General features: G+C 28.0%; 3 protein-coding genes and 1 non-coding gene across 4 annotated transcripts; 3 read left to right on the top strand and 1 right to left on the bottom strand.

Moving 5' to 3' along the window:
• Positions 1-806: 806 nt before the first annotated feature.
• PPL_12286 (Protein phosphatase 5) lies at positions 807-5,928 on the top strand (the record flags this gene model as incomplete). Its single annotated transcript, XM_020583024.1, has 10 exons — positions 807-1,413; positions 1,513-1,621; positions 1,689-1,854; positions 1,935-2,412; positions 2,509-2,678; positions 2,765-2,787; positions 2,979-3,024; positions 3,096-3,114; positions 5,358-5,395; positions 5,914-5,928. 10 exons carry the CDS (start codon positions 807-809, stop codon positions 5,926-5,928), a joined length of 1,671 nt encoding a protein of 556 aa, XP_020429805.1.
• Positions 5,929-6,209: 281 nt separating this feature from the next.
• Positions 6,210-10,402, top strand: PPL_12284 (uncharacterized protein; the record flags this gene model as incomplete). Its single annotated transcript, XM_020583023.1, has 8 exons — positions 6,210-7,313; positions 7,372-7,557; positions 7,634-7,858; positions 7,928-8,017; positions 8,093-8,227; positions 8,262-8,307; positions 10,098-10,147; positions 10,244-10,402. 8 exons carry the CDS (start codon positions 6,210-6,212, stop codon positions 10,400-10,402), a joined length of 1,995 nt encoding a protein of 664 aa, XP_020429804.1.
• PPL_12285 lies at positions 10,317-10,397 on the top strand. Its single transcript has one exon. It is a non-coding gene; the product is annotated as a tRNA-Ser (tRNA).
• A 1,818-nt stretch (positions 10,403-12,220) lies between the features above and the next one.
• PPL_12283 (uncharacterized protein) lies at positions 12,221-13,478 on the bottom strand (the record flags this gene model as incomplete). Its single annotated transcript, XM_020583022.1, has 2 exons — positions 12,221-12,273; positions 13,247-13,478. 2 exons carry the CDS (start codon positions 13,476-13,478, stop codon positions 12,221-12,223), a joined length of 285 nt encoding a protein of 94 aa, XP_020429803.1.
• Between the last annotated feature and the right edge of the window lie 49 nt (positions 13,479-13,527).

Below are 13,527 nucleotides of genomic sequence, written 5' to 3'. Positions count from 1 at the left end.
AAAAACCAAAAAAACATCCGATCGTGAGGAAGATTCCATGTCACAGACCTCACACTATAGTAAATAGTAACATTATATAAATCAACTCTGTAATTAAGTATTAATAATAATATTGACTAGACTACAAAATATCATTGTAATTCTTATCATTATTAAATATTATTATTATTTCAATTATAAAACTTATCATTTTAAACTGCCATTGAAATCAGTTTATGATAATTATTGTATCAATTAGTAATAGCTCTGAGAGTTGTTTCTAAACCAACCAAAACAAACCAATCTTTGAAAACACAAATATATCCATCATATATTTTGTTGATTTTCCAATTACATTTAATAAATAATTAAATTTTTCTTGTCGAAAAAAAAAATATTTCTTTTTAAGGTTTTTTATTATTATTAAATTACTTTCATATTTATAATTAAATTTCAAATCTTTTTATTATATCGATTTTGATCTTTACCAAATGGATAACACTTAATCTATAGTTTTAAGATAAAAAAAAATTAACTTTGAAAAAAAAAAAAAATTTGAAAAAAAAAAAAAAAAATCATACAAGGAAATTTAAAAAAAATTAAAATTATTATTAGTTCAATATCTTTGTATCATCATATTAACAAAATAACTAATCATATCGAGATTATAATTGATTATTAATAAACATATTAGTTTTCAATCTTAAAAAGATAAAAAAGTTATTAAAGTAATAATAAATAATATTAGTAGTATAGCAGTATTTTAAAAAGAGTAGTTTGGTTGTTTTGTCAAAGTAAAACAAAATAGAACAACAAGTGTAATAAGGATGCCAATTCAAAATGTTGTTGAATTTCCACAACGAAAGAAAGAAGCCAACTCTGATATTTCTTTGAAATCACCAGAGTCGACTAACACCACTGCTTCTAACGGCAGTGGTGCGCACCACCAGGAGAAGACCGATCCAAACTTTGTCGATCCATCTACACTCTCGGCGGAGGAGCGTCTCAAAAAGTCAGACGAATACAAGGCAAAGGCCAACAAGCTGTTTGGTGACCAAAAGTTTGATCTTGCGGTCGACGAGTATTCAAAGGCCATCGAATACCATCCAACTGCCATTCTCTATTCGAATCGTTCGTTCAGCTACTTCAAGAAGGAGTTGTTCGTATCGGCACTCGACGATGCCAAGAAAGCAACCGAGTTGGACCCAATGTACGTGAAGGGTTACTACAGATTGGGATCTGCCAACATGGCATTGGGTCACTACCAAGACGCCAAGATCAACTTTCAAACCGTCGTAAAGAAATTCCCGAATGACAACGAGGGTCGTCAAAAGTTAAAGACCGTGAGTGCACTCATCCAAAGAAAGGCATTCGAAGATGCAATTCAATTCAGTGCAGAGAGTGCATTCAAGAACTTGGATTACGAATCAATGGGTAAGTTTTTGTTTTTTGTTTTTAATTAATCAGTTGTAAATAACATCATCATTATTAAGTAAAGTTATACTAACATTTGTTCTATATTTATATTTATAGCTGTAGATGAATCATATAAAGGACCACATTTCATTGGTGAAGATATTACATTGGAATTTGTAAAAGATATGATCGAATATATGAAGTCACAAAAGAGTATTCACAAAAAGTATGTTTATAATTACAAGCCTACACCATCTTGATTGCTAACTATTGTTTCAATTTATTTTTACTAGATATATTCTTAAAATACTAAAGAAATCATTTGATCTTTTCACTAAACTTCCATCTTTGGTCGACATTGATCATGAAACTACACAAAACATCACTGTTTGTGGTGATACTCATGGTCAATTCTATGATTTATTACACATTTTCGAGTTAAATGGATTACCATCAAAGGTTTGTCATTACTTAAATATGTTTAGTTGTATATAGCTAGTACTCTATTATTAATTTATCTATATATTTGTTTTCGATAGGAAAAACCATATCTTTTCAATGGTGATTTTGTTGATAGAGGTAGTTTCAGTTTGGAGGTTATTGTTACACTTTTAGCATTCAAGTTGTTATATCCAGATCATATGCACTTGACTCGTGGTAATCATGAATCGATTGAGATGAATCGTTTCTACGGATTCCACGGTGAGGTCGTAGCGAAATACTCTGAGATGGTATACGACCTCTTTGCTGAGCTCTTCTCATGGTTCCCATTGGCATTTGTTCTCGACAACTCCTATTTGGTTGTACATGGTGGCCTCTTTGATAGAGATGGTGTAACACTAGACGATATCAGAAAGATTAACAGAGCATCGCCAGACTCGAACGACAATGCTTTGCTCCAATGCTTGCTCTGGTCCGACCCACAACAAAATCCAGGTATCTTACCAAGTTCGAGAGGTGTCGGTGTTTATTTCGGTCCAGATGTCACAAGAAAATTCTTAAAAGAGAATAATCTTTGTATGTACAACAAAAAAAAAAAAAATATCTAATTTACTCGCTACTATTCTTCTACAGCTGATATCTAACAAACTAATTAATTGTTCATATAAACAGGTGGTGTTATTAGATCTCATGAGGTCAAGGAAAATGGTTATCAAATCGATGATGAAGGATCGATCATCACTATCTTCTCTGCTCCAAACTATTGTGATCAATCAGGTAATCTCGGTGCTTATATCAACTTCGGTAAAGACACTCTTAAGTTTACAACCTTTTCAGAAGTGGTAAGTATTTTTATTTTATTATTATTATTATCTATTTTTTTTTTAAAACCATCAATTAATTAATTATTGATATCTTTATAATATAGCCGCACCCAGATATTGGACCAATGTATTATGCTAAACAATAAAAGGAATATAATATACATGAATAAACAAATATCCATATCAACTAATCAGTGAAACAAACTTACTTGAATCATGTTACTGACTATGACAACTCCAAAATTTTAAAAATCATTTCTTTTTTGGAATTATGTATTGGTATTAATGAAATTCATTTTTTTAATCATGTTTATAAAGAGTTCCTCACGGGTACTATTTGTTACCTCGGGGTAGCTTCCAGGAAGTATTTTGATCCATTCTTAATTACCTTAGTCTAAATAGTATTTCAGTATAAAAATACATTAAAATTTATAGTTAGAGTATGAAGATAATTGTAAATATGAATCGATTTACTTTAAGTTTGGAATTGTGTGCTTTTTTATTGTTGGTGCATTCACGAATCGTTTTTTTTTTTATTGCACTTTTCTTTGATCTCCCAAAATATTTTGATATTAATAATCATAATAACTTCATATGAGTTGTTGCCCACACTTCAGTGTTGTTATTTCTTTAATAGTAATAGCTATTATTTGTTTTAACACTTTAAAGCTGATTATGATTGTTTGTTTTTTTTTTTTTTATAAAAACAAATTAATGGGGTGTTGTGAAGTTAGTGTCTTTAACCACAATCAATGAACAATATTAAAAAATGCTAGATAACATGACCCATACCCTTCTTTTCTTTTCTTTTTCTTTTTTTATTTTTGTTTTTGATCATCATTATGAACAACATCATTCATTTGTTTTTGTTTCTTTTTCTAACAAATAAAAAAACCAATTATATTATAATTTCATTATTATGCTTATTCGAATTGAATGAAAATTCATGTGTGATCTATATGAAAATGAATACTATTTTCATTTTTAATTAATCAAAAATTTAAGAGTTCCAAATCTAATTATTATTTTTATATTTCATCATTGATAAGAAAAGAGTTTATCATTTTCTAGTTGAAAGAGGAGATATTATAAATTAAATTCTTTTTAATTGAAAAAAATCGATTTCAATAGTTTATGGTTTATTCGAGATTCTTTTAATCCTATGGATTTGTGTTTTCTTTATTTTTTCCAGTATGTAAGATTTTCAAAAAATTCAATATTTTTTATCTTTTAAAAAACTATAGAAAAAACAACAATCCATTATCTAAATATTAAAAATAATTAGGATACGAATGGTTTATACAATCCCAATAAAAATAATTTTGAAAAAAAATGATAACTCTTTTATCTAGAAAAGTAGTTTTCTTTTTTATCACTTCAAAAGTAGCTCAAATAGGATATTTATTTACCTAAATTATATAGAACAAAAATTGCCATATAATTTCAAATATCTATTAAATGAAATCTGATATTTTTTCAATTAATAACAATTATCTTATAATGTAAAAATACACAGATTATTTTGACAGTATTATATCATATCTACAAACTCATTCATATTTACATTCAAATTGGTTTGTTTTGTTTTTTTTTTTTTTTAAAGATAAATCCATAACCAAAACAAATGTTCACATTTTTTTTTTCACTAACTTCCACCCACCCACAATGTACACTGTGAAACTGATTTGCTCTACAGTTTGTGTTGGTGTGATAGGTGTGTAGTTTTAGTTTTATCAACACACACATTCACACATATGATTTCATATATCTGTATTGAAATCCCTTCCTTACCAAATTCACATCTACTCTCCTCACTTAAAAGAAATGAAAAAAAAAAAAACAAAAATAATAAATAAAATTAAAATCAAATATAAATATAAACCATCACTTCACTTCAACACACTGATATCATATATCTGCTACAACTTCTATAGTTTCCAAACCCTTATTTCATATGATCACCCTTCTATTTGGAATGCACATTAAAATCTAGGATCATTTATTTCATGATCAAGAGGATAGTTTCTGATATAAATTCACTTTATTATTATTGTGAAAAAAATAATTATTATTAACCAAAATGATAATATTATAAAATAAAAAATAAAACCCCACCCAATACCAATATAAATAGTAACCTCTTTATAACTACTACACTCATATTGTTAATAATGTATTTATTGTCTGTTGCTTCCACTACTACTTGATTTTGTGTTTGTACAAACAAACAATTTATATTCAAATCCAATAATATCTAGAATAATACCTCTGATTAATGTTGGAGATTTAGAATCAGTTGCATTTCATAGTTTGTACTTTTAATTTAACTGGAGCAATAGTATTGTTTCATTTGGTTCAAAAGTTGATAGTTCCTTTAGCCACCACCTCCCACTCTTTTAAAAAAAAAAAACCTCATATTCTTAAGAGCAATATTTTTTTTAAGCAGCACATTGGTTGTTTGCTGAATCTTATATATATATTTATATCATCATCAAAACAGATTATTTTAAAACCAAATTTAAAATTATATGGATTCTTTTTCTTTTTTTTAATATTTCCAAGACAAACAATAATCTCCTTCTATCTACTTAAATGTTAGTTTGAATTCATTCATAGTAAGTAAAAAAATAAAAACAAAAGAATTTAAAATCACCACAATTGTGTCCAAAGAACCGATAAATTTAAATTTTTAAATAGATATCGGATTACACTTTTTAACATTCCATTTCATAAAGGTATGAATTGGAAAATTGTAAAACCATTTATATCTATATATGTTCAAATAAAAACTATTTTTAATACTTTATACTCGGCATCGATTACTTTAAAATATCTTTGGACTTTTTTCTTCAAATAAAATTAAATCACCCAATAAAATATAAACTAGAAAAATATCAGATTGGTCTTTTGAAACTTTATCAAAAGCTCCGACGATGCATCACTTTTACTAAAAATTTTTTTTTAATTTTTTTTATTTTTGTAGATCATTCGGTCCCGTTGTTGATCCTTTAAAATATCAAAAACCTTAAAAAAACAACACCTCAAATAATCAGACCCCAACCACACTAAATTTTAAAAAACGAAAGAGTTCAAAAATATCCAAACCAAATTTAAAAAGAAACAACAAGCAAACAACTGTCATCTCAAGGTGTCTTGCAAATACTTTCGATTTATTATCTCAAATTGTATTTTTTTTTTTGTTTGTATTTTTTTCTATTTTTTTTTTTAAAATATAGATATTTTTATTTTGTAGTGCAAGTGGACCTAATATTTATATTTTTAGTGTTTGATTTATTGTAAATATTAATCACACAGTCTACAATCTAACAATTGACATTCACGATAAATTTTATCTCAAGTACCCCACACAAACCAAACAAATATAATCATCATTTATTAATTTCCATATTTGTTGTTGGCATCATATTGTTTTAATATTTATATAGAATTAGATAATTTCATCATATGAACTCACACGCAACCAGTAACATACAAACTGGAGCTGAAATGATGTATCGCCCACCCAACAATTCATTTATGAATAATTCAATGCCTCTGACCAATTCATCGCCATCAATAATGCAAACGCCACCTCAACCCAATTCATACTTTTTTTCTCCGCCAGATCTCAATCAACAATTCGTTTCTAATCTTCAAAGTCATATGTACTCCACGCAATCCATTCCCACTGGATTTTCAAATTCCTTAATATATGACAATAGTCAACCAAATTTTATGAGCCCCTCGGATACATATTCTGTTGAAAACTACTTTGGCAATATCAACAATGTTCAAACCCAAAACAACAATAATAGCAATAATAACCATGGGGCGATGGACAGTTTTTCGAGTCCTGCACCTCCACAGCAGAGCCCTGTCCAACAAGTTCCACAACAACATCAACCAGCACCACAACAACAACAAGCGCCAACATTCCAACATACAATGACACCTCCTGTATCTTTCTCCAATAATACTAATCTATATTCTTCTATTAAAACCATGACAACACCACCATCACAACACTCTAGTACAAGCATTTCAATACAACCACAGTTTATACCACCCTCTCTATATAATAGTTATCACTCCCAGTCATCTCCAAATCTAAGTACATTCCATCAAAAATTACCAAGCAATCATATAAATAGTCAACAAAATAATATTAGTCAACAATCAAATCAATCACACAACATACAACAATCACAACAATCAAATAACTCCAGTGCTCCAGGTAATAAAATAAATACGATAACAATTAATAAATCATCAAGTACGTTAAATCTCCAAGGCAATTCAGTTGGTAACAGTATAAGTTCCAATCAAGTCAATTTTAATTTTCCACAATTACACACGTCAACCGCCCAAACTCCACCTTCACCAATTTCATCACCATCACCTCACTGTTCATCAAATTCATCTACACCGATTTCTCTCTCTACCGCATCACTAACTAGTTCCACTCCCCCATCTAAAGAGGAAGACAATCAAAACGAAGGAGAAGTAACGCTTAAAGAAAAAGAAGATGTCGCCCGAACAGCTTATAAGACTTGGTTCGTTCTGAAGCCAGGCAACAAAGAAGTAAAGGATAGGTGGTGGGCATTATATTATAATAAAGTATTACCAAAATATCATCTACGAGATAACCATTTAGTAAGTAATCAAAAATAATCAAATCAAAAGAAAATACTAAACCATAATATATAAATAGGGAAGGAAAATCAATCAATGGATAGAAGAAGATATGAGAGAACTTGAGAAGCAAGGTTTAGTTCCGGCAAAAATGAATGATGATCCAGTTGGCGGTGAAGGTGGCGATACCAAAAAGAGAAAACCAAATTCAACTAAAGAAGGTTCACTACCAGCGTATATAAATGTTTTATTGATAAATCCTTCTGTATGTATTTTTTATAATTTAAAATAATATTATTATTTATTTTAACTTTTTTTTTTTTTTTTTTAAACATTTAAAGGAGGAAAAAAACAATTTAACCGGATATTGTGGGGGGAATTCAATAAATTGGAATGAAACCGACTTGGAGACTCTAGTGGGATTGTTTAAAGATAATAGACAAAGAATAATGGATAATGTTAATTCAGGCAAGAAGAAATCATTGCCATCACCATCATCACCATCAACACCATCGTTTACAAACACATCAGCGCAATCTAAAAAAGCAGCTCAACATAAGGATAAAGTAATATTTATTTTAATTATTATAGTTTAAAAACATTTTTTTAATTATTTTTTAATGTTTTTATTTTAGAAATTAAAAGCCAAAACAAACGAAACACCTCAACCACAAATACAGCCTCTAGTCAGATTAGAGATCAATTGTGACTGGATATTTGCAGAGGTCTATATGACGAACGATTCATATTTGATCAAAGCAGATCTGCCTGGGATTGAACCTAAAGATTTTAATATAGAGACTGATGATGTTTGTAAATATGTTATATCTGGGGAAAAAAAGAAAGATTCATCATTATCCGAAGTCTCAGTTTTATCTGGTAAAAGGAAATATGGTAGTTTTCAGATTGAAGCTATCCTACCACTTAATGCAGATGTAGGAAAGACAGAACATTTTTTTTGTAATGGAGTACTCTCTATCAAGTGTCCCATACGAACATAAAATTAATGAATCATGTATATTTTACCAATAATATTATAAATAGAATTAAAGTACACTCTAAAGAAGATTTAATTAAATAAAGTACACTCTTTCTTTACTGACGATCATTCATAATATTTACACAATCTTGTAAAAAAGAGTTTGAATGAATCATTTTTTAAAAAAATAATCGCTAATGGAGTTGAGATTTTCAACTATACTATCAACTACTTAATGGTTTTTTATACATATAGTATATTTTTTATTTTAATTCAAATTTACTTACAAACTTTCTATATACATATAGTTTAAAGTTTAATATACATACACTAATATTAATTAATATTCATTATTATTATTGTTTATATATTTATAAACTTAGTGTTTATTTGTAATATTAAAAATAGAGTGTATGATTAATAATTAGTGTATTTTTATTAAACTTTAAACTATATATATATATATATATAGAAAGTTTGTAAGTAAATTTGAAATAAAAAATACAAAAATTATAACCAATTTATTTGTAAATTTTTTTATTTTTATGTTTTACTATTTTTCTCCATCTATTGCGATTGTATATAGATGGAAACAAAAGTAACTCTTGACTAATAGATGTTTGATTTTGAAGTGCGTAGCTGTCTATAAATTATAAATTAAATCAATTTCATAGCACTCAACTCAATACAATATCATCAAACATTAAATAAATCAAAAAAATATATAATCAAAAAAATTAAAAATTATGAAATTTAGTTCATTTATTTAATAAATATCTGTTCAACAACTTTGTAAAATAAACAAAGTATCTTTAATAGAAGAATTTATTTGCATAATAATCTTAAAGTTTGAATTTAATAAACGTCAACTTATTTGATACACTCAAAAATAACAATATATTAAATATTGTCTTAATTTGCAAAAAAACAAAAACCATCAGAAGAAACCCACACTTGACATTGTCATTCAATTCCAATAAATCGTGAATCATATCAATGAAATTTTGATTCACCTTAAAATAAAGAATCAAAATAATCTATTTAGATCTATTTTGTTGATACATTTTATCAATTTGTAATATTAATTTTATTTATATTAAATTTAGTTATTCTTAAATTCATTTATTTATTTACTATTTGATTATATCTTTAATTAATATTAACAACTGGTTACTTTGTATTTTTATTCTATTTTCCAATATTACAATCAAGCTATTCCAAGTGATCCATTTCAATTGGTTCGTCCTTTTTTTTTTCTTTCCATGGTCTGAAATAACTTGTTGTCATTGATTGTGATCCATCGCCTCTCTTATCAAGCGTGACGACATGTCTCGATCAGTGAACCCACTGATGAGAGCTTAGTTATTCGAGTTTTTTGGTTGAAAGACTGCTACAAGATTGAGGTGACCACTGTTGTTGGAATTGCAGTTTGGAATTATAATAGATCGTTTATATATTTTACAGTTTCATATATTTGATGTTGCTGGAGTAGTGGTAGTGGAGTGACATTTGCTACTTCTGCTGCTGGTCAAGTAAAAATGCAAGATATTTACCTAACTTTCTTATTTATTATTAGTATTTTATCAAATAAGAATATTAATATCTCCCCAAAACAATAATTATATCTTTAATAAATAACATTCCAGATAAATAACTAAGAGTATTGGAATTCATGCTGAATCTGATATGATTGGTTGATAGTAGTTTGAAACTCAGAAAAGACAAAGTTGAAGTGCTAGAGAATTGTGGAGTTGTTAAGAACTATGATACTGAATAGATTCAAGTCAATCTTTATAATTATACCACCAGCTCATAAAATAATACAGGTACTGCTAAAAGTGATATCGATAAATCAAATAATCCACAACCACATTGTGTTACTTCTAGAATATCATCTAACCGATAAACCAAATACATTATTATTGGTTGTGAATTATTACATTTATCGATTTCACTTTTAGATATTCAATAGATTCACAAATTAATAGAATCTATAAAACTCCCAAATGGCGTGCTTTCTAAAATTTTACCATCATCAAACAATAGACACCTTAGCCAAGTGGTTACGGCGTTTGACTCGAAATCAAATCCCTTCGGGGGCGCAGGTTCGAATCCTGCAGGTGTCGAATAATTTTAAAACAAATCACCCATAAAGCGCGCATTTGTGTAACCAATAATAACTAATTCTGATCTGTTCGTCGATTCCTCTGCAATAACGTGCCCAAGACTCTTTGGCCAAGTTGGTCCATTAGTAAGCCTTAGAGGACTTGGGTCGTGGGATCGATCCCGGGTTTTTACAAAAATTTTCCCGACTTGAAAGGAGCGCGCCACGTACTAATCTAGTATTCAATACTATCTTGGACCCCATGAAGTTGACACCGACAGTAACTAGCAGGCTTATCACAGGTGAACACCGAGTGGTTTACACACGTACCCGCTTAGAATTCTAAGTGGCTTAATTACTCCGTCTGCCAAACCAAATCAATCAATGGGAACATCATCCTCACTCAAAATGATGGCTATCTCAGCCGGCCAGTGGCTGAACTGCTCAAACAATAAATAAACACGAACTGTAGGGTAATATCAAGCTCTACACCTTGACTATCAGTAATGGTAGTACAAGGATAATTTAAAAAAAAAAAAAAAAAAAAAAACAATAACGCGCAAATTTAAATCTGATTGGAATATAAATCCTTCCAATACCTGATAATGAGTCAACAAATCTTTTTTTGCAAAAAAAAAAAAAAAAATTATTATCTGTTCCACAAACATCACACACAGGTAGATGAATCTTCTTACATTCTTACAAAAAGGTTGAAAATTCCAGGATTCCTCTTTGGCCAAGTTGGTCCATTAGTAAGCCTTAGAGGATTCGAAATTAAAGTGTGATAACCCACACACTCTAAATGACATAGATTTTATAAAACTTTTATATTACATCTTTTGTTTGATGTAAGATAGACTTGAAGAGTTTGGAGAAGTGGCAGAACAAAAATACCCTTGTCAAGTTGGTGGATTTAGGGTAGAATATCTTCTTCTTCTACAAGTTAAAAGAAATAAGATTAAGTTATTAACCTATACAATAACCAATAAAGATAGCTAGATCAAAATTAAAATATTTTAATTATCGTTCGAGATTTTTTTAAATTACAATTGTGACTTGTATCGATTGACAGTTGGTACAGTTAACATATAGCAGTTTCACAGTTATTTGGTTGCAACCAAATAAAGAATAGACAATACACTTGAAATAATATATTTTAATATGGATAACAATGATATCTTTAATTATCTTAATTATCTATTGGACATAAATTGAAGTAATATATTTTTATATTCAAATTCAAATATCAAAATATTTTTATGACTAAAAAGAAAACGATCATTTAGATTTACTTATTCAAGTTTCTAACATAAAATTGATTAAAATAAGTCAAACAAATTTAAATAAACATATTCAAATTTCAAACATATATTTGAATAAGCTTACATTAGTAGATAGATTGACTATTAATAAACTATAGTCTGATCAACTATTTTTATTAAATGTATTTCAGAAGTCTCTTGTGGTTATTTTGATACTTTAGTTAATAGTTTTTCACCTTAAATACATAGAATCTAATATGAATCTTTCAGTTCAACCAAATATAATCTTAATCCTTAAAAAACAAAAAATAAACCAACTATTATGTAACAAGATGGATTTATCTATAACAAGTATGTATATAATACAATCAGAGAGAACACTAGAGAGTTCAGATTAATATTATCTTTCTTAACAAAGATGAATTCTGGATTGCAGCATCAATCTAGTTGTATTACCCATCTTTGTAATTATTTGAGGTTTGACCAATCATTCTTGATATCAAGAAAAGAAAAATACTAGTTTTCAGCTCAATCAAAAATAAAAACAAAACATCAGGTTTATTCAATTCTTTTTTATAAAAAACTAAGTGTAGGATAAAGAATACAATTCTTCCAAGTTTCTCTTTAATGAGGTAACTATAGTTAAATCAATATTTTGTTTATACTTCACAAATTTTTTTACTTCACTAAATCTACAACTACTTGATTTTTTCTGTAGTTATATAAAAAATAAAACTCGATATTTTTTTACCTTTTAAAAACAAAGTATTTTATTGATAATCACACCCTCTTCAATCCTACAATCCAGCTGACAGTTTGAGTAGGTACCAAATATTCCTTTGTAAAAATTATTCATTCTGTAGCAGATCGACTTTATAATATTAATAATATAAAAGAAAGGTTAATCTTTGTGATGAACGTTGGATAGATTGGTAAATTTACCTAGATATTTAAAGCAATCAGTTTTTTTGTTATTTTTTTTAAAAACAATAAAGTTTATTTAAGTGGTAAAGTTTGAAGCAGTTAAACTTTTAACCTTTTTTGGAAACAATTGTTTCTATTCACTTCAAGGGTACGAGTTCTGATAAATCTAGTCCATGATTATTAATTTCCTGTGCACACGACAATGAACATTAGACTTGTCATAACTACAAATCATCAAAAGTAATCTTTGTGCTCCCCTCTTGAGTTTAAAATAGAATCCAATAACCAAGATAGCCTATCTTAGATATCTAGATCAAATTAATTTTTTTTCTACAGAGTTGTAACAATTTTACCCCACAACCAAAGAGAATATAAAAAAATAAAAACTTTAATAATCAATAAGATTTTAATAATCATAAGCCTTAACAATCAACTGTAAGTTCAATTAAATAAAGATACACTTGTTTATATTCAGACCTGACAATAAAGTATTCATTCATTAAATAAGTTGCTTATCTGTTTATCTTTACAAAAAATGATTATTTATTCGCTTAACTTTTGTTCTTTCTTTGACCTATCGCTTTTTGATTGTTTCTTTTGGTTTCTTTTGTTACTATTTACAACTTATTGTAGTTGTTTTGGTGTTAATAAGCTATATGTAGATCATTGCAATGAGTTTAGTTACCTTTTTCTGAAGCTTGTTGTTGCATCTTTGTTTCTTTATCTTTATTTACAAAAACAGTTAACTCTTTATTGGTCAACTCTTGTATCGAAAGTATTTCTTTGATCATCGAATGAAAAGGTCCACCTATAACCTCTTCTTGATATTCTTGTTTTATATAATCATCTTTTATATCTGAACCTTTTGATGTAAATGTAATACATTCGCTTTCACAATATATATTTGCAGTGATCATAGTTGCTATGCTTTAAATAAATAAGTTATTTAAATAAAAAAAAACTGTG

The sequence above is a fragment of the Heterostelium album genome, assembly GCF_000004825.1.
Source record: "Heterostelium album PN500 unplaced genomic scaffold PPL_scaffold10, whole genome shotgun sequence".
Taxonomy (NCBI): Eukaryota; Evosea; class Eumycetozoa; order Acytosteliales; family Acytosteliaceae; genus Heterostelium; species Heterostelium album.
This window is presented reverse-complemented; position numbering and strand designations above follow the sequence as displayed.